The 22,136-nt window shown below is 40.4% G+C and overlaps 1 protein-coding gene across 1 annotated transcript in view; it reads left to right on the forward strand.

Annotated features, from left to right (window-relative positions):
* Window positions 1–587: 587 nt before the first annotated feature.
* The window catches only part of LOC104948581 (uncharacterized), a 23,160-nt gene continuing 1,611 nt past the window's right edge, over window positions 588–22,136 (forward strand). Inside the window, exons 1-12 of the mRNA XM_010774785.1 lie at window positions 588–672; window positions 1,646–3,446; window positions 3,953–4,058; window positions 4,595–4,742; window positions 4,917–4,964; window positions 5,122–5,199; window positions 5,454–5,591; window positions 6,101–6,184; window positions 6,850–6,900; window positions 7,685–9,902; window positions 11,655–11,658; window positions 15,193–15,196. Coding sequence (XP_010773087.1) covers window positions 1,943–3,446; window positions 3,953–4,058; window positions 4,595–4,742; window positions 4,917–4,964; window positions 5,122–5,199; window positions 5,454–5,591; window positions 6,101–6,184; window positions 6,850–6,900; window positions 7,685–7,795 — 2,268 coding nt within the window. The 5' untranslated portion in view covers window positions 588–672; window positions 1,646–1,942 and the 3' untranslated portion in view covers window positions 7,796–9,902; window positions 11,655–11,658; window positions 15,193–15,196. The remainder of the gene's footprint in view (window positions 673–1,645; window positions 3,447–3,952; window positions 4,059–4,594; window positions 4,743–4,916; window positions 4,965–5,121; window positions 5,200–5,453; window positions 5,592–6,100; window positions 6,185–6,849; window positions 6,901–7,684; window positions 9,903–11,654; window positions 11,659–15,192; window positions 15,197–22,136) is intronic.

The following is a 22,136-nucleotide window of genomic DNA, read 5'->3' on the forward strand; positions in this document are numbered from 1 at the left end:
CTTAATTTCTTTACTTTTGACTGTTAGTTTTATTTATTGTTTTCCTGTATTTTGTAATTAAAGGTTTTCAAGATACAGTGTGTGCTGTGTCAGTGGTCTGGTGGTTAGAAATCATAATAATGATCAAAGGGATTATATACCATAATAGTACTTGTAATATATCATGCATAATAGTTATTCTATAGTAAAGATTATATTATTATAGGAAAATTATTCAATCTACAAGGATTACAAATGTACAATGTAAATTACAAATAAAATAAAGATAAACATTTAAAAACTGTATCTACATATTCTCAGTAAAAAAAGATACATATATTCAGAGGAGTATCTAAACATAAAATATACAGAATATATTTGTATAATATATATACATATGTACAGTAGCTTGAAATTAAGAGTAAAATATATCCTGTGATTTACATGCGGGCTAATGCCAATAAAAGTAAATATAAATGGAGAAATAGTCTCTTGTGCAATATAGAAACCTCATTTTATGGATAGACAGTTGAAGAGGAAGATGACATTGAAATATTGATTAAGCAATTGGAGGGGTTACGGAGGCAGCCGAAGATGATCCAAACGCAGTGACGCAATCAAGAAGCGACGACTGCTTGAATTGTTGTTTCTTCAAATCGTGGTCAGACCAACTCAATTTATATCATAGACAAGGTAGAGTATAATGGTCTTTCTTTTCACTTTTCTTCATGCTTTTGGCTTGTGCTTCTTGTCATTTTAAATATAGATCGGCGTCATCATGTGTGTCTTTAGAAGCCTCCAGCTTCCTACCGAAAATGGAGGAAATGTGTGAAGTCGCTGCTTTGTGTTTTCGCCTGTGTTTTGGCTGCAGCTAGCTAACCTAGCTAATTTAGCTAGCTTCCAGTGAATTACTAATTTATGCATAATTTGTGAAATCCAATACTTGAGCTAGTTTAATCATCGGATGGTACATTAGATTCTCAAACGGTGTGTTGGAGTGTCCCTGCAGCCCCGTGTTGAACCGCCTGAGCTAACGGAATGTTTGTTTTTATACTTATTAACTAAATTGGTTGTGGTAGTTTTAGCAGACACTTGCAAATATGCTAACTCCTAACAAGGCTGCTTATGGTCAATTTATCTTCATACACCTTCATGTTGCTGCTCAATAATTGAGATACGTTTGGCTGCTGTTTTGCTAACGGCAGCTACGAGGTTAGCTTCCAAACGAAATAACACCTCTTTGAGAAGTAAAGCTTTTTTGACTTGCAGTCTCAGTTAAGTACTTGTTGTGTGTTAGTGAAATAATTGCAAGCTAAAACTACATAATCACATACTGTTTCTGAACAGTTATCCACGTGTAATTTAAAGATAATCTTACTGTTGCACAGAGTAACATCAACGTTAGATGTGGGTAATGTAAGGTTGTTACTAAGAATTAAATGTGTGTATTTTAAATGTGTTATCTATTTTAATATCCATAAGGACATTTGTTAAAACTATTGCTTCTTCAGTTTTGAAATAGGCACAGAATAAATGTCTGTTTTTTTTTTGCTGACTTATATATACTGAATAGATTCATTTGATTTTATATGAGTCATGCTTTGCACTTTAAAACATCGCAGAGAAGCTTGCTAAAATGTCTCTTCACTCTTATTCTGTCTCCCAGTTTCCTTACTTTTCTAATAAGAAGACCATGGTGTTAGGATTCCAAACAGAGTCCACCTCTCACGGAGGAACAGGTTAATATCTTTCATGTTCGAGTCAATGACCACTATGGTGGAAAAGGCTTGAGGGCAACTTTATTCCTACACACCAAAAGTACTTGAAGGAAAACAACCTGGAGAAAAATCAAGGAAGGAACAAACCACAACATCTAAAGTTTAGAGGACCACTGGGAAAGGAGAGGACAGGAGTGCGGAGAGGTTGAGTTGGGGATGGGGTTGAAGAGCCAAAGGAGGACGTCATGGTTCACAGCGGCTCTGCATCCCCAATGACAACATCATCCACTCATTTAACTGTTCCTGCTTCAGCACCTTCTCTGCAAGGAGCTCCACCTCTGGTGCCTCCACCTGGAGATATTACCCATCAAGACCTAACCCAGACTCCTTCCAAACCCCTCCACACAGACCTTTCTTCAAACTCAGAATCAACACAACCCTCGACTCCAATTTCTGCTGATACCAAGCCCCATGTTGTAATCAAAGCAGAAGCACTTACTACCTTTTCAAGCCCAGCGTCAGCCTGGTCCGCTCAACAGACACCTACCGCCTCTCAGGGCTCAGTTAATGGCCGTACGTCCGGCAGGAAGAGGACCCCTAAAGCCTGTGACTGCTGTGGCCCCAACAGTGCAGGACACAATGCCCATACTTCGGGCAGAGGAAGGGGGAGAGGGAGAGGAAGGGGGCTTAGTAGGGACCTCGGGGACACCCCAAAAAGGAAAGTGGATGGCCAGCTAACAAGGATAAAGTGTTTTGATTTGGCCAAGGAGGCAGTTAAGGAAGCAGAGTGTGACCATGATCGATATGAGAAGGTGCAAAGGACTGTAGTCGTTGCTGATACTGAGTCAGAAGCTCCTGGTGCTCCACCCGTCACAGTCTCCCTGCAGGAGGAACCAATAAAGCACTATGTTGCTCCAGAGAAAAAAAATAGGCAGATTAAGGGGGATGTGTTGATAGAAGGGTTAGGTGGGAAAGTAGGCAGTTGTAGCAGGGATGTTGCAATGCTAGGAATGGCAGGCAGGGGATTCCCATTAGTCAGAGGGAGAGGGGCGAGGGGAAGGGCGATAGCTACGTCTGCATCAAAAATGAAAGTAGATGGTGAAAGAAAGTTGTCGGGTTTAAGTGGTGTTGTCATTCATTCAAAAAGCCATGCAATATCTCCAGTCGTTTCAATGCAGAAGCAGGGTCAAAACAATGATTCAGAGATTGTACATGAAGAGCAAACTTGCCCCAGCTCAGTTAATCCTCCCATTGCAAATGGAGACACTGTAAACCTGAGTGACACTGAGGAGGAGACGAAAGAGGGTAACGTGATGACGAATGTAACGAAAAATGGACTAGTATCCACCTCACTGCTGTCCAGTCCAGGTTCAATGTCAGGGTCTCCCAAGGACCTGGACTCTGAGATGCAGGTGGACAAGACACCTGACAGAACTGTACCAGTAACTCAGTCCAATGGAAAAGACGCTTCACCAACAGTGAACAACTGCTCCACACTCATGGAGGTGGATGCTTCTCACCCAGCTCCGGTTGCTCCTTCGTTCCAGGGACCAATCACAGTGTGCAGCATGCAGCACAGCTGGGCATTAAGAGACCACCGGCTGTACTGTAACTCTGAAACCTGGGACAGGGGGGGGCTGGAGGAGGAGGTGTGGGGCAAAGAAACCTCAGAAGGAACCAATGGACAAGTGATAGATGGAGAGAGGAAGAATAAAGAAAGCCTGGAGCAGCTTACGGATATGATCCACGGTAAGATTTGTTCTCATTGTGTTGAAGCGTAGTAGATCATTGATCTTTTTTAAAACACAAAGTCTTGGATTGCACTTTTCCTGTCATATGATAATCATAAAAAACATGTGACCTCATCCTTGAAACATACACAAAGAATGTTTAAGGGGCGTTTTCCTAGAAGAACTGAATTTCCTACACAAATAGTTTTCATGAAAACAGTTGTCCTCTGCATGTTTTATGAATCAATGGGTATCCAATGTTTCTCTTTAACAATTTAAAGACACAATAGAAATAATAATTTCTTCCTTGAAATAAAATGTTTTGTGTTCTTTTTCCTATGACAGCATAAATGTTTGTTCGTCATACACTGCAAGGGAATACTGTTTCATTGGGAATCAATGTGCAAATTCCAGCATTGTGTATGTTTACTCAAGTCTAATCCAAAGAAATGTGGGTGTTAAACTCAGAGAAAACAAAACATGTTGGTGTTGTTAAGCTAGCAGATCATCTATCTAATCTTTCAGAGTTTCTGGAGAGCTTTTACATGAAGTATGGAAGTTTTAATCCTCTAAGTGAGAATGATGTCCTGGAACACCTGAAGAAGAAAGGCAACACTCACCTCAGCAACCGGTTAGTCTACAAAGACACACACACCCAAACTCACACACTGCTTGATGGTTTATCTGAATCACTCAATCACACATTAAACTAGTAATTCATGTCACAGGTTGATAAGAATTAGGTAAAACATATAAGCCATAAACAATGATAATGAAGCTTTGTAAATAGGAGTTTGCTGGTTATGTGGGGCTTATATAACACAACTCTACTTTTGTGTTATTTACAGTTCATATGGAACCATTTATTATCTAGGCATGGTATGTTATTATGTTCTAATTTTTCCAAATTTAGCCAATATGGTTTTCAGATTATTCTATCGTTAAAACTCTTGGGAAGCACGGTTGTTAAAATTACACTAGCAGCTTCGTTTCTGTTCAAACCTTTAATCCTTCCTTTTTTAAGAAATGTTATTGTTATGATACTCATGGGATCTCTTTCCTTTAATGAAATGTCACTCTTTTCAAATGTCCTTGCGGGTATTAATGAAAAGGTCGTAGATTTGTATAACATTTCTACTTCATTTGATCTTCTTGTTTTTGTTTCAGCGGCCTGGACATCAAAAGGGAGATGACTCGGTACAGGGCGGGGCTGGCCTCTGCTCCTATCGCAGGCTTCATGTTGTCGTATAACAAACACACCCTGGGCTTGGAGGACCTCAGCACACTGGAGGAACAAAACTGGCTCAATGACCAGGTAAACACAGATGAAGCGTTGTACAGTGACATCAAATAATTATTCCATCACACTTCTTCTAACTTCGAACACATTGGTCACTCTAAAACTCATATCTGGCAATGATAACAAGAAGTATAAAATATGTTAATATGATCTTACATTGAAACTGTGTGTGTTTTGCTGTTTGCTCAGATCATCAACATGTATGGAGAACTCATCATGGAGGCAACACAACACAAGGTAAGTGAGGATGTGTCAAAACAAAGAACATTTATATAAAAAGATATTTATGTATAAATGTACAAAAATAAGTATGAGCCTGAACATGAGCACAATGTGTCCTTCTTTTAATTGTGAAATGTGTTTAAAGTAATTTATTTTTGTGTCTGTATCTCAGGTTCATTTTTTCAACAGCTTTTTCCACAAGCAGCTTGTTGCCAAGGGTTACGAGGGTGTGAAGAGATGGACTAAAAAAGTAAGGATGAAGATTCAACAGTTTAGCCATTTTTCAGTTGCTTTAAGACTGGCTTCAAAAGCTGAAATTCACACTTTAACTTCTGACTTATTTGTAGTGCCTACTTTTAAACTTGGAATAAATGAAATCAGCCAGCAAACTAGTGCTCAACAGAAATGCTGAAGGAACTGTTTGTCCTGTAGTTTGACTTTTTAAAGTGTTGGCATTTGAAGAGCTTTAATTTGTATTTATGTTAATTTGTGGGATTATTGCAGGTTGACCTGTTCTCCAAGTGGCTGCTGCTCTTCCCCATCCATTTAGAAATCCACTGGTCTCTCATTACGGTCACCATGGCAACCAAAACCATCAGCTACTACGACAGCCAAGGCATCGTCTTCAGACACACCACAGATGTGAGAGCCTCTGTGTTTGTGGATGTTTTTGGGTTGGAATTCATCGTTGTTTGTTTTTGGCCATTTTTTAACTCTTTTAACTGCAACATCCTGTTTTTCTCTGCTCGCGTAAATTATTGGTCCATAATTACTTAGCTAGAGACTCTACACGACTAATGGTTGCTTTCTCAGTTTGAGCACATAGACAGAGTGGTTTCTTTGAAAATCCAGGTTTTTCGCCATAAAACAGAACTTACTTTGATAGTAAATTAGTAGATTCATTTGTGAAAGACAAATTACGGACCCCAAGCCATATCATTTTCAGGTTAAAGTGTAGCTCGTTTTTCACCATCTGCATGAAAGACTGAGAAGTGTTGATTTGTTGATGATGCTATATCTGCTCTCCCTTTAAAATGCTGGCACATTACCGTCTTTATTATGGAAACTGAATTGATATTGCTGTTTGTTGAAAATGTTTGCTGCTGGGACAATCCATAATTGTGTTCTCTGTGTGTGTTTTTCACTATCAGAACATAATGAAGTACCTTCAGTCTGAAGCCAGAGAGAAGCAGCAGACAGCTTTCCAGAAAGGCTGGAAGATTACCATCATCAAGGTGACCTTGAACCCTGACTGTTCTGCTCACGCTGTGCTCACCTCGTGTCCTGGAAGCATTTATGTTGCCTGCCACAGTTGATGTTAGTCCAAAGCAAAAGGTGGAAGACTCTTTCTTTATAGAGTTGTGTCGATACCTTTTGAGGAAAGTGCCTCCATTACAGCCTAAATGCACGATCGGTAGGAGTAAACACAAGTCTATGCAACGATCCAATATCACGTCTTCATAACATTTCTAAGATTAATAATGCTACATAAAAACAACATATGTCACCTGCTACCCGATTCCTACAACAATGGTATCAACAACATCTCTACCTGTATTTGTCAAATGATTAGGGTGAACCACAAAGTCAGCAATACCATTCAAATTATACTAAAGTATCAAAAGCATTCTGCTAAAAATAATTCCAGCATATAATAATTATATTCACATCTGCTGGGTTTATTCTTTTATTAAGCCATTTATTGAACAAACACAATGTTTTTGTCAGTAATGTTGTTGACCGACTCTAACCCTGAACATCACTTTTAGATACCTTGATGTAATTATTGTATGCATGCACAGTAGATTAGTACATATAGATCCATCAGCATTTCATTCTAGAAGAAGATGTAACTCTGACATGTTTGCTCCTGTTTGACTGTGACATTTTGCCTCCTCAGGGCATTCCTCAGCAGAGAAACGACAGCGACTGTGGAGTCTTCGTCCTCGAGGTTAGACGTTATTCATTCCCGCTATTCAACTGTCCTTCGGTCCATCACCGATTTATTTGATCTCTTTTCATCATGTTATGTCCCTGTTTTCTCTATTTTCTGCTTTTCTGCTTTTCTTCCTGGAAATATAAACCGAGCTGTGCTGAGTCTCTGAGAGGGGAAAGACACTGTAGGGAAGCTTCTGTCATTGTTTACGTCGGGCCTATTCAATTGGCCGACAGCGGGCCACAACCAGCCTGGAGGCAATTAGTGGAATAGCCTGACATAAATATGATATTTGAAAAAAATATATAAACAACATAAAGCCTGTCTCTCTCTCACAAAAAACACACGCAGTGCCGGCCACTGTGTGCCACGGTCATTTTCTCTTCACCTGACAATTGTGCTCCTACAAAGCACAAAGTCGGCAGCTTGCACATCCGGTTGAATTAGGTTGGTAATTTAACACATACTTTTGCCAATCTGGTGTTGTGGTTGGCTCTCACAACTAGATGGGTTGTTGTGGATTGTAGAAATCCTCACTAAGCACTTTAGGGGAGGGGGAGATACTAGTAGAGTGTGTTATTGCCACTTGTTATTATTCTTTTCATTGATGGCATTGATAGCTCTTTTTCATCCTTACTGCACTTTGGGTCAGATTTTGACCAAAAAAACATTGCATAGTTTAACTACATTTTCATTGTATCATTCATTACCAAAAGCTAGGCAGGCAGATAAACATGTCTAGCCAATCTACATTTCATTATTTTAAAATCGGTCTTTTCTCTGTGTTTTGCTCTGTCAGTACTGCCGCTGTCTCTCGGTGAGGCAGCCTCTGCTCTTCAGTCAGGAGGACATGCCGCGCATACGCAAGAGAATCCACAAGGAGCTGTGTGACTGTCGCCTTAACGATTGATCGAGTGATAGATAGTCTCCTTCACTCACTGGCTGCTCGCCTGGTCACATGGGACAGTCTGTCCAAGTTTGTCTTTGACAGCCTGTTACATAACCGCTAACACAACCGACCTTCTGTACTCCAGGGAGCCCTGACTGACAGCTGACGGCTGCTCATTGGGACTCAAAGAGTTAAAAAACATTCTGTAGCTAAGCAGATTTTGACTTGCAAAGAACTACTGACGTGGCCCCCTACTGACCACCAGACATGCTGGACCTGTGCCCATCAGGTTGTTTTTATGTTTGACATTTTCCTTTCCTAGTTCCTTTGGCAGTGGATTCCAACCGAATGCACCTAGCAGAGGACTGACTGAAGACAGAGGCGTTGGACCAGCCCGGACCAACGGGGGCTTCCATCCCTAATGGAGTGGCCTTTTCTCTCAGATGACCCTTTTAACCTGACTGAAATGTTTAACTGTTTCATGCTGGACTTTATGGCAGTACCATACTTACAGTTATGTTTTTTTTTTAACATGTTGAATTAAGTTAGGATGTTTTGATTCAGTGGACCAACCGTTCACTAAAAACTTGAAGGTTTAAGTTGGTTTCGTTACAGATATTTGCACGGTTAGAGGCCTATCCATTGAAGACTATAACACCAACTGAATGTAATGATCCTGTATTCTTCCTGGTTGCCTCAAAGGGTGGAGCTCCATACAGGCTAAAAGCACATGTTGGCTTGATACAGGGATATCATTTTGCAAGGTTGTTTTCAGGTTTTTGACACCGTACTAGTAATAATTTCTTATTAAATTCCAGTTTTTCCACAACATTATTTCTTGCTTTTTCGTTTTGCTGTGATCACAGTTTTGCTCAAGCTTTTCCCTGTTCCCTGAAAGTTTTTTGTTGAAAGCATCGGTTTTACTTTTTAAATCCACCAGTTGTAGTTAAAAACAGTTACTCATGCTGGTTAGAAGAGCTGTACTGCTAGCTGCTGATGTTGACTTTATATTGCTGAGGCCTCCTGCTTCACATGGACACATTAACAGGTTAAGTCTGTGTGAGTGGCCTCTTAACAGAGAAACAAGTGGACCTCAGTTATTTTAAATGTAATCTTCTGTTCTTTTATTACATTTATTCCAGCGGCATAGTAAAAAATACGAAACCAATTGTTCAAATTGTTCTAAAAGCACCAAAATTGGCACACATGTAGATTAATATATTCTGAACATTTTTGGATATGGAGGCATTCCAGATTAGCCCTGTGGAAGATATTTTTCAAAATGGTCGCCATTTACCATTAGCGTCATTACATAGACTTCATTATGTGTCGTTAGTATGGTGCTAGATGGGCCAAAATTCATTTTTTTTACATCAGAATTAACATCAATAAGTGTTTAACAGATATTTAGATGAATCTTCTCAAAAATGGCCCCCAAACTGGCCGCCATTTTGTGGAAAAAGTGGAAATTTGATGAAGATTTCAATATTCGATGACATAATACCTCTAATAACCAGTACCTGATTTCAGGAACACACTTTAATTGCTCAAGTTGCTTTTTTAGTTCAAATTGCTGGCAAAATTGCAATGGAATGGTAGTCAAAATAATACACAGAGTACGGGGAGTTTACAGTATGGTCAGATTGTAGTTATATAGTCGACCAAAAGCCCAGTCTCTAGGCACAGTACTTACAGTTATACATTTATGGATAGATCTAATATAAATGAACAAATCTAAGTGGATTCAAGAAGAGGACACAATAAACAGTTGCCAATACAATAACTTTCAGTATTGTGTAATCCTGCAGTACATACATGTGATACAATAACGTAGCTTTTGCCACACTATAACTAGTAGCGTCCATCCTGTTAATTATGAATCTGAGCTTTTCAAATCTGGTCACCAGGATTATGAATGTCTACAGATCATAATGTTAGCTAGCAAGTTATCTGTCCTAATCTACTGGCATTCGCCTTCACAGAAACACAGACCAGTGCATTGCAGTGAAGCCTTCTTGCACTTGCAGCGGTTTCTGCAGCCTTTCTTGCATCCGCAAGACACCAGCTCATAGCAGGTCTTGGATGCCTCAGGGAGTGTAGTCCAGAGTGGTGTGTAGGGCCCATCATCGTTTATGCGAGCCTTCTACAATAGAGGTTGGTGGTGTGTGATATCTATTATTGCTAAATAAATAACGCCATCTGATTTAGGAATAAAACCAATGAAAACCGCTAGAACTCGGATAAGAATTGTGTAGCCTAAACTAAAGAAACCATCACCAATGTCACACAACAACTAACAGCATGAAACGACCGACTCCGAAACTACCGAGAGTTGACCACCACCTAAGTCCCGTCGTCTGTCGTCGTGATGGTGGACTGTAGTCTCTGCGCAAAACAGGTCTTGACGTCGGTAGCCGTTTCTTCAAGGTTGACCAGCTATCGACAAGAAAGAACTGCGAAGTCCTTATGAGGAAGTTGGAGTGTGGAACATTCCTACCAGGACTCTGTTTGACCTTCGACACAGAACATACAGTTCCCTCTGTTGTCGTCAGTCAAGAGACGGGTCATTGACGATTTGCGCTCTGGGACCCTCACCTATGTGCTGTTACCACGTTTGAACCAGTTCAAACTACTTGACTCTTTGACCCGGTTCTTGACAAAGTCAATCGTCCTCTGATCTACTTCCTTTCCACAATCCGCTGTTACCAACGGGTGGTCGGTTCACCGTATTTTGTACATACGGGTTATGTTTTGGTTACCGATGCTTCTCGTCTCCTTCTCTGTAAGCCGTTCGTGTCGATCGTCAAACCATCCTCAGTGCTGACAGGGTCCTGTTCGCCGTGGTCTAGTGACAAGAAGTCTTCGGTGATGGTCGCTTGCGGAGGACGAAAAAGACACCTCTCAGGACCGTGTCTCTGAGGATGTGACTTCATTCGTTGGAAGGTCCACTGTGTGCGCATGCCTTCACACGTCGCGTTTCAACCCTCTTTACTTGAGGCCCGGTCGAGTCGTACCCACTATACCACGAGACCTCCGGGTTCATGTAAGGGTTCACCAAACAACCTGAGAAATGATAGCACATTTCTGGTGACATCTTCGCTCGTGTTGACTGGTACTTCCACACTACAGTTCTTAGGGCATGACCACTTGACCAGGATCATATAGCTCCTTTGGGTGGATCTTCTCCCGTAGCGGCTAGAAGTCTGAGCGTCTAGAACGTTTCGGATATGTGCTGTTTATCCTTGTCGAGGCCCCAACGAAACACGTTCTTTCAATTATCGTGTTCCGACTTTCCTCGCGGACGATCGGGTCAATGGTCCTGACTCTCGGGTCTCATTTCCGGCTCTACAAGATGATCGCAAACTACTTCTGTAACCACCTTCCGATCCAGTTTCGACGCTCCGTTCTGACACTGTGACTCCGTCAAGTGGAAGGGACGACGTGTCTATCAAACAGCTATATACAAACTTCTGTACTGGCTAAGTTCACCTAGTAAGGTTCCGCCAACAGTCGCTCCTGAGACACGGTTTGCATGATCAACGTTACTATTTATACCACGACCTACCGGGGTCGTAGTTCTTGGTTTTCGGTAAGAAGAAGCTGGTGTTCGTCGAGAAAGGTAACGCGTCGGAGAGTCTCAAGGTTGTCACAGTTCGTTTCCCGCTTCGTCCCTCGTTGGTTCTGTGTCCTCGGAGGGTCGACAGTCTGTGTCAGTGCAGAGTTCTTGAGGAGAAGGTTGGGATACAACGTTCGAGTAGCTCTCCAAACATTATGAGGGACATTACTGTCTGTGTTCGTTTACGTTCCTGCATTGTTCCACTCTTTCTTCAATAAACGTTCTCTCGGAGACAAGTCTTGTAGGTGCGGTTGATGCGACGAGACTCGTCGTACACTTCTCTAGACGGGAAGTCCCACCAGGTACAGACCCCGGTCCGTAACCATGGGTCTCCGGCACGAGGGAGTGGTTGTCTGACCCCGACNCGTTGGAGTATGTACAAGGCAGCCGCTGTGACTTGGTGTGCTCTTCTGGTGCGTGTGACGTGAGCTGCTCGAAGAAATTAGTCTGCTGTTCCTGCAGTTGTGATCTCTGCTTGTACCAGTGCTTGGGTCCACCCACTTCCCTGCAACCAGTCACCCAGGGTCTTCAGTGCCGTCATCTCAATATGCAACCCCCCGAACACCACCACCAGTTGGTCTTCTCCATATGTGTCTGGCCACTTCCACTGGATCTGTTTTGCTAGAGTGAATAGTGGCATTTTTCTTGTAAAATGGTAGCCATTTTGTCAAAATGGCTATCATCAATATTTGGTAAGCACACAAGTATGTGTAATTGTACAATACTTATCACCTCTAGGCATACACACGGCATCTATTGCACGTCTGTCTGTCCTGGGAGAGGGATCCCTCCTCTGTTGCTCTCCCTGAGGTTTCTCCCATTTNAAAAGACAAATTATGGTACATATTCAATGACGCTAATGGTAAATAGCGGCCATTTAAAAAAATGGCCGCCAAATCTGCTACGGGGAGAATCTTGAATGCCTCCATATCCAAAATTGTTCAGAATGTATTAATCTACATGTGTGCCAATTTTGGTGCTTTTAGAACAATTTGAACAATTGGTCTGTTATGCCGCTGGACTAATTCAGTTATATTTGTCATGCGTATTTGCAGATTGTATTGTACTCTTACAGCTCTACTACTGTACATGCTTGCTTTTACTAAAACCCAGGATTGTTTCTGGACTGTTTTTATTGTTGATATTAAATGGCAGATCCGGATGGGAATTTTGTTGAAGATTTTCTCTTGAGTAGTTTTGAATGAGATGAGCACTGGTAGGATTAACAAAATCACATGTATGCCTAAACATGGAACAACAAAGTGGAACAGGATGGATAATATATTTTAAACTTTACTCCTAGTGATGTTTGAGGTTTATTTTCCAAAAGAATGTCGCTAACCAAGTCCCATTCACGGATATCTACATTCATCCAGCAGTGCCTGTTTCAAACGTTACTCTTTTATCCGATCAGATGCTGTTGAAATCCAGCAGAGAAACGTCCTTGCCTCAAAAAAGAAGTGGAATTGTCTAAAATCTGTTATCAATAAATGCTTTTCACCCCGGTTTTCTTTGAGTTAGAGGCAGTGGTGACTTACAAGTTTAATTGATCCTTTAACCGCTGGTTTTGTCGAGTGACTTACTAGATAATCTCATCACTGCATCAAAGTTTCATCAAAATCAAAATTTAGCTTTTCAGCCCTGTTAGAGTATTCCCCCTGAGGGAAAAAAATCTATCATTATAAAATCTCAGCTGTCGTTGACGAAAAACTCCCTGAAGCATCTATTAGATGAAAATGATTAAAGATCCATGTACTTTTGCCAAATTATCTGCATTATTCCATAATTTCCAGAAGAGGGGGCTCTATCTGCAATTGTCATCTTGCAATGGTCATAATGAAATGTTTTCTTCTTGGCTCCAATGCAGAACACAACGTCAGAAACATGTCAGTGGCCCTGCAGCTGGGTTGAGGTTGAGTGTGTTGCTCGAAGGCACTTCAGCAGGAACACCTTGACCCCACTCAGTGAGGTCTTCAAATCATTATGCAGGTCTCTGACAATTTCCACATAGTTTAATGTCACAATTAGCATCACAAAAGCATGTACATGACGTGGCCTTTACGTACAGCTTGTGCAGGTCAAAAACAAAGCCATGAGGCACACACACACACACACACAGAGCTTAATGACACAGGGCTGCCTGTTTTGCACTTGATTGTCTGATTGTGTTCAGCCCTGTTAGAGTATTTTGATGCAGTCACTGTGGACGTTTTCCTTCACATGTGCACTCATACACAAAGATGGTGCATGTAAAATGTCCATTTAACTGCAACTGTACTATTAAGAGTACACAATGTTCAACTGAAACATTGTCACTTTCTAAATACTAGAATGTATGTAAGGTTTCACTTAAACTGAGGTTGATTGAATGACAACTGCTATATAGCCACACCACTAGCATAGAAGAACATACATTGGGATTTCATCTTTAAATTATTCTTTGCCTTCCTGGTTTTTAGCATCATTATTTAGATTTGCTGTACTGGGCAGGAGGACTCTGTCTTCTCTTCCACTAAACCTAATTCAGCTTGACACGTGCAGGTTAAGTGCTGCAAAGCGCTGCTTTAGCTCTAATGTGGGGAAACTAACAGGATGAGCTGATAAGAGGCAGGAGAAACTGGTGTCCCTGTGTGTGAGAGTTGTGTGTGTGTGAGATATTTGCTGGGATTAGTCTGATCTCATCTCCTGAATGGACTCCCTGTGAATCCTATCTATCACTAGACCACCTGCATCTTCGGTCTTTAAAAACTAAAATCAGTTTCTGATGCTTTTTTAAATGTAGGATGGCCAACTTCAGCCTTCTTTTCCTAAGGGAATAGTTTGCATCAAGGGGAAAAACTATTTATTAAAGCATATACAACAACAACAACATGTTTAAAACCTCCCACAAACATGTAAATAAATCCATCACTACTGATAAATAAAATCTCAAAAAGAGACTGACATATCAGAATAGCTTTTATCACATTAAAGCTTCAAAAGCAAAATAACTAGTCAGAGGAAAGGGCTGAAGTGAAATGAGTCAACTGCTAAAGCCAGTTCTCGTTACATTAAAACGTTTGTTCGGAAAGTCTCTGGCATGTTTTGCATTTGTTTTGGGCATCATGAATCTGTCAACTGTAAGTAGTTTCAGCAAGTAGGCTACTAATGAGGACCATAAGTGCCATAGGAACTTAATGAAGCATAGACAGGTAGAGACACTTTAGTCTGTTGTCTTATTTACCATTTACTGTGATTTATATCCGTGCATTGAGAACCTCGAGCAAAGCCATTTGCAATCTGTAATCTGTGATTAAAAAGAGTTTCCACGTCAAATTAAATTTGTCATGTATGTAGAAAACAGCAAAAACTTCTAAATTAAATGATTTGAGAAAATGTAATAGAAATATATTATAAATAGCACACATTTTGTTTAAAAAACAGCAATTCATAAATAATACAGACAACAGAATCGTATTACCGCTAGCTGCAGCAATTTGAGAACAATTAACTATTATTTGGTCTTTCTCTTCTAACAGAGGAGTATAATGTAAACGTGTCGAGCCTCGTAGGGCTGCTTTGACAGGAGCTTCATTATCGCTATAACAAATTCTGAATGCAGCAGGTTTTACTATCGGAACCAATCTGGTTTCCGTTTGCAGTCGGCCAATAATTGACAATCATCACCCACTCAAAATGTGAAGATTAGTAACAGACAGGCATTCAAAAGAGGTTTGAAAGGAGACTCATTAATAAATCCTGTTTCACAATTTTATTTAATAGAACGGTGAGAAAAAAGAAACATTAAAACATACATTTGCAGCGATGTACATGTAAGTCCATTTTAAGATCATACCTGGAAACTTCACACACATTCTAAACTGAGAGAAAAAGTATCGACCCTAGATAAAATACATTTAGGTCATCTGGCAGCTGCTTCGAGGTAAAACCATCCAGTTAGATTATATTATTACCCCGATCGTGGAAACCTTTCATGCAAATCCTTTCATTTGAGCTTATTAATGCTGAATTTGGACTGAATCTTGTTCCTATACCTAAAGGTTTGAATTACCAGGTCTTCTTTGATGCAGCTGCTTTGGTCTTTGTGCCCAAAACTGTCTTGCTTTTAATTTGTTTCAAAACGTGCATTTCTATTCAGATCAAAAACTGCTTGTTTAGCGGTTGTCATACAGGCATTAATGGAGCCTTTTCATTGGATGAGTCTTCAAAGATGGAGCAGTCTGTACAGTAGCAGCCCTGCAGGACATCTTGACTTAAAACTGTTTTTTAGCAGAAGAGCAGATTTGTCTTTGGAGCCAAACTTATGAAGACACTACCTTGGAATAGTACCACTTCTTTTTATAGTGATACTAATCGCTCGAGATTTCCTAATTTCATTGTTTAAGTAAAACTTTTCTACAGTAAAGTTAGGGGCTAGCGAATGAAAGGATGAGTGGGATAGTGTTAAGATGCCATGAATAGAGTGATTTATTTTGGTGAGATTGTGAGAAAAGTCAGGATAAAGCTTAGAAATGAAGGCGAGAAGAAGTATTTGGATCATAAAAGCACAGAGAAATAGATATGGTGAGCACTGAGGATCCAGATTAATGGATGAGAAATGAGATGGACGGTTTGGGAGATCTGAGATCTGAATTCAGCGCTACAGGAGGGATGGAGTTATCTCAGATATTAGTATGAAAGCTATGGATAAGGGAATTTGCAAGTAGTTAAGAAAAACGTGTATGAGACTGGAAGTTCAAGTCAGATACAGGTTAGTGAATATTCATATATGTTACAATAGGAAAGAAAGTCCAGGGAATTGTGATACTGAAACAGATTGTAACTTTGGAAGATATCCAGGTATTAGGAATCTGCAAGTTTCATATTAGTTTCAGATAAAGTTAAGGGTAATTCTTAAACAACGTGCACATTTAAGCAAAACATTACTTTCATCCAATAATAAGTATTACTAAAAAATGAATACACACATGAACTGCCTGTATGCCTTAACCAATGTAATTGCTTCTTCATTTCATCCTAAAACACATTTGTGGGAAATTGTTGTAATTAGCATAAGAGTGCTTAAGTTATGGCCCACAACATGTTTTGTGCGGACACAGTGACCTTGTCCCATGAACCTTAAATTAAATCAGGTTAAACTTGAGTCCAAGTGGATGTTTGAGCTATATGTGGGGAAGATTCCTCAAGCATTGCTGAGATAGCATTGACCTGCCCAAAGGCGTAACAATGAGATATTACTCATAAAGTAATATATTACTGTAGTTAAATGTGAGAATACTCTTAGTGAGCGACTTGTAGATCATGGTCAGGGTGTTTTTGGCATTGAAGCGCTCCATTTCCAGAGGAGTGAGCCGCTCATTTGACTTTCTTTTGATTTATTTTTGCATTAGTCTGAAAGGTGAGTTTATTGTCAAATATTTGTAACTAAATATTCTAAGTGAGTGTCCTGCTCCACTTCCTGCCCTGTCATAGTAACGGGCTGAAAGACGGGCCAAAGGAGATACATCAGTGAGTTTAAGAGATGCTGGATGGTGTATTTTGTCACTGTTGGAAAGAGTCTTTGGGCGAAGCTGTCACTGAACTCTTTGCCAGGAAGTGAATAAGCATATTTCCCAGAATGTTGTTATATCCTTTAAACAGAAAGACCTCATCTAGTCCTTCCAGCTGTTTCTCCCTCACTCTTCCTCCACTACGTAATTTCCTACTTCATCCTTCAATCTGTGTCCCAATACTTTTGTCTATGTGTACATACAGTTTTGTGTGAATGTCGAATTCCTCTAGCTGGTGATCTCCTGTTTTTTAGATTTAGAATCTGACTTTGCTTTTGAGGATAATCAAAGTTATCAATACTTTATTTAATGTCCTTTTAAAAATCAATACACCTCCTGGGTCAACAGGTTAACTCACTCATTCAGTGAATCGTTCATTGGTTCATTTGCTCGGTCACTCGCGTTATTCAGTTTTGTATTCAGTTGGTCAGGGTTAAACGGTCAGTAAACACCACACGGACTCAGCTGTATTTACTCAGCTTCTCCCTGCTGAATTCTGCTGTTGCCTGATTAACATTTATCACACTGAGTGCTGCTATTTTATATGGGTTACATTTCCTTAACTCCATTTGCAATCATTTTCGCACAAGTATCATACCAAATCAGCACGCTAATCTGAGCTGACTGCTCTGCAACAGATGGACATCTTAATCTTCCTCATCATCCCCTCCTCCAACAACACTTCCAACATCATGGCGCCTGTGCTGTGTGCCAGAGACAGCAGATTGATTCAGACATGCATCTCTGAGAAAAACATAAACACTGAAATTAGCTACTTAATCAAACAGTGCATGCAGCGAAGTGAACACTTGAACCTGTGTTTGGATCGTGTTGTTGCATGACAGATGAGGACAGAAAATTACTGTAGCTTAATTAAAACAATAAAAGGGATGCCTCATTAATCAGTGTGGAAGTGATGTAATATTTAAAAAACAATCAAAGTATTTCAATACCAAGGGCATTCAATATTTTTCTTTTTAAGTATCCTTGAATAATTACGTGTTTTCTGGGTCTTTTTCAGCAGATGTTTGATGTCAGGTTGATTGTTGATTGTGATGCTGATTCCCACAAACTGAAACTCTTCACTTGCTCCACTGATTAAGACCAGAGTGCGTCTTCACCTTCTTACTTCAAGAATCAATAATCAACTCCTTGATTTGGCTGATTGCGTACATTGTACTTACGCAACCTCTCTTGGCAGATTCCTACCTTTAACTTTTATACTCCATCCTGTTAACCTGATTTTTGTCTAAATGTTGGATCTGTGCCTTATTGCTACTGTTGTCATAGATGCAATTATTCCTTATTTGCACCTTTTCCCATTTTTTTATATACAGACGCTTGTCCACCATTGTGACAGGTGGAAGTTGCCTTTCCTGTTACCGTTCCTCCCTTCCTCGTCACTATGACAGGGAGGCGTGTGGTGCAGTGGGTTGTGCGTTGGTGTTGGGATCAGGGGAGCACAGGTTCGAACCCCACTGCAGTCAGCATGTCGTTGTGTCCCTGCAAGGCGCTTCACCCCAAATTGCTCCTGCGGGGATTGCCCACAGTATCAAGTATGTAAGTTGCTTTGGATAAAAGCGTCTAACAACAAGTGACATGTAATGTAATGTATGACGATTCCTTAGGCCAATCAAAACAAAGCTCAATGTCTTTGTCATCATTACCGCTGAGTGTTTCTCTTCACAGGTAGCTCTTTGTCTTGTCTAAAACAGAATGAGTCACATCAATTATTGGTGAGTGGGTTTTCCCTCTACTGTTTAATTTGTTTTGTAGCCTCTCATTCAGAATTGCACTCAGATGCTAACATGATGCTAATAAATGAGTCCATATTCAGCATTTGGGTTTACACAGAGTACACACTATAACACAAGTGTTTGCACTGTGCTTGTTAGGAACCTCATTTACATACAGTAATGCATGTTCTAACTTGAACCATAAAGGAGTAGTTGAAAAAAGCGATCATCTTCATCCAAACACTTTTTTCAGAAGTGAAATAACAATTGTGTAGTAAATTCCAATCTTTATGCAATCAAACTGTTTCCTGGTGGTAGATTCAAATGTACAAACTGAAATGAGCGCTGTATCAATGTTGTCCTCTAACTCTCATCAAACAAGTAAGCATTTATCCAAAGTGTCAAACAACTCCTTTGAAACTAAACCCTAAAGATTTTTCAAAAGTTTAATCTTTGGGTCTTAACTCAGATTGGTCCTCACAAATTAGCGCACCATCTCCTTGTAAGAAAAAGAAGACACAAAAAGTATCTTTATTGCCAGAACTTCCCGTCCCTAAGATGACAACGCTGCTGCTAACAGCTCTGTCACCAACTGCATTCAGCTTTCAGTGATTGCTCTCTGAACACTCATTACAAAGAAAATTCAACACAGCACTTTCACTCCACCTCGGAAATGTTCTTAGGAGCACATGTTCTTGGGTAAATGCAAATCCCCATCCCCCATCCAGACAAGGCTCTGAATATACTAACTCCCAAAATGTGTCTGTATTGGGATATATATTGTCGAAATGTGAAAACTCAATGTTTCCACCTCAGAAAAGTGTCTGTGTGTGTCCTCAGAGTGACATTAGTTTGATATGACTGTCTGAGAATAAAAATGAAGTCTCATAAGCAGCAATAACATAATCAGGCAGCAATGTGAGGCTGGGAAACAGCTGTCGTGTCGGTGTTGCAAAGCAGACTCTGGTTGATAATGAGATTTTCTGCCAACCCGGGGGGGAGGCTTTTGTCCTTCAGATTAAAGGGAAATCATGAGCATCTATTTCATGGCTCAGTGGAAGACAAAGACACTGATATGATCGAACCAATTTCCCTGTAGTTATCATGATGCATTTGGAGTATTTCATTCGAGGACTTGTTATATCTGTTCTTTGCAGAATCAGTGTCTGATGCTTCTTTCATAATTATGTTACCATTACCATTGGAGATTATTCCACTGAGATTTTCAAACTAGCATTGTAGTGTTAACAAGCGACCTCTGTGAAGCTTTGCTCTGCAGAGACTCGAAAAAACAATCTCAGAGCTGCCTGGAATAAACTATGTTCCTTGTATTGAAAACACATACTCCATGAACAATGATAATAGATGTATACATTGATTTTGGTTGAGGTCTTTTCAGGAGACTATAGGAACAGTACCAACCCTACAGCATATAAACATTGTGAGATTGTCCTAGAGGGAACTCAAATTACTTGAGGTTTTCCAACCCATAACTCTTGGAATCAATAAAGTCTGTTGCAATGAACTAATGCTTTCTCCTGTCTTGAAACCTTTAACTGCAGATAAAAACAAAGACAGCGGTGAGCTCCATCAGCACGTCTCTGTGCCCCAGTGGTGTCTGCCCACCTGTTAAGCCCGAGAGCCCCCAGTGGAGGGGGCTGCGGGGTGTTTTTTCACATCTCTATAAAGTATATTCATATTCATGTTGACGATGATAAAAATAGCCATACTGTTGCATTTAACTCTATATTAGATTCTGTTGGTTTCTGTCAGAGTGTAAATAAACCAACCCACTGCTATAATCACACTCTTGACCTTGTTCTGACTTATGGTATTGAAATTTTCAATACCATAAGTCAGAACAAGGTCAAGAGTGTGATTATAGCAGTGGGTTGGTTTATTTACACTCTGACAGAAACCAACAGAATCTAATATAGAGTNACACACACACACCCCCACACACACACACACACACACACACACACACACACACACACACACACACACACACACACACACACACACACACACACACACACACACACGCACGCACGCATGCACACACACACACACGCACGCACGCACGCACGCACGCACGCACGCACGCACACACACACACACACACTTTGTTGGCCGTGACATTGGAAGCAATTTGGGGTTAAGCATCTTGCAGACTTTGGATCAAACCACCACCCTTCAGTTGGAGAGCAACCATCTACCTCCTGAGCCTCAGCCACCCATCCATGCTAGAAAAGTGTCTACATAAAGACATTCATGAGGCTTCTTGATCGGAGACAGAAACACCCTCAACCTGTTCTTCACGACATGCTGCATTCATTCTACTTTGAGCTCTTTCTGGATATGTGAGGTAAATCAAGATGCCACTATGCAAACCACCTGTGGGGTCAGCCTCATCATCACAGTTGCATAGAAGACGTGAGAAGGTGTCCAATGGGAGAAAAAAATTCACCGGGCGGTAAACACTATTTGGAGGGGGAAGAGATTTTGATTGTTGAAAAATCTAGTTATCAATCAATCAAGTTACAACTATCAATTATTATGAATTAATTTGATATTGGACGATTCTACACCTCACAAGTGCCATACCATCAACCTTTATATTAAAGAGGCCCTATTATGCATTTCCATGGCATATCCATTCTTTAATGTTCTTTATTTTTCTCATACTGCCTGTGCTGCAGCACCTCTTTTCACCCTCTGTCTGAAACCAGAGCCCAGTCTGCTCTGATTGGTTAGCACTAGCCAATATAAGCGTGAGTGTTATGATGTCACTATGTTACTGAAGTAAACAAATGAGTCCAATGGAGGCTTGGTTAAGGCATAAATATTCCATAACCAATAATAATAATAATAACCAAGTTCATTTGTCATGACCAAAATATTTCCCTCAGCTTTGCTATCTGGCTGTTGCCATGCACAGCTATTGCACTGTTAAGATACTTGAAATACTGACAACTTTAATGTTGAGCTTGAAAGAAGATTTTCATTTCCATCGCCCTGCTTTATCTTACTTTTCTTAAAAGACTACGAGCTATTTGTTCTTTATTATAAATATCAATATCAACCTTCAAAATAAATGCTCCGTCAAACTTTGTATAGCAATTAGGCAAAAGAGTATATAGTTTGAAAGTTTGCTGTGAGAATGTGTTTGTATGAGGTTTGGGGAATGAGATCGAAGTGATGGAGGTGGATTTGGAGGTAAAGAGAAGCTGAGGCTGAATTCAAACAGGGGCATTGGTGAGAGATGAGCCATGCAGGCTGAAAATACACAGCGCTAATTCTGGAGAAGCTTCTCGGAGACTGAATGGCAGCTCTGGAGGAGACGCAGCACACACACACACACACACACACACACACACACACACACACACACACACACACACACACACACACACACACACACACACACACACACACACACACACACACACACAGACACA

Source organism: Notothenia coriiceps, unplaced genomic scaffold, assembly GCF_000735185.1.
Source record: "Notothenia coriiceps isolate Sejong01 unplaced genomic scaffold, NC01 NC01_scaffold00000339, whole genome shotgun sequence".
Lineage (NCBI taxonomy): Eukaryota > Metazoa > Chordata > Actinopteri > Perciformes > Nototheniidae > Notothenia > Notothenia coriiceps.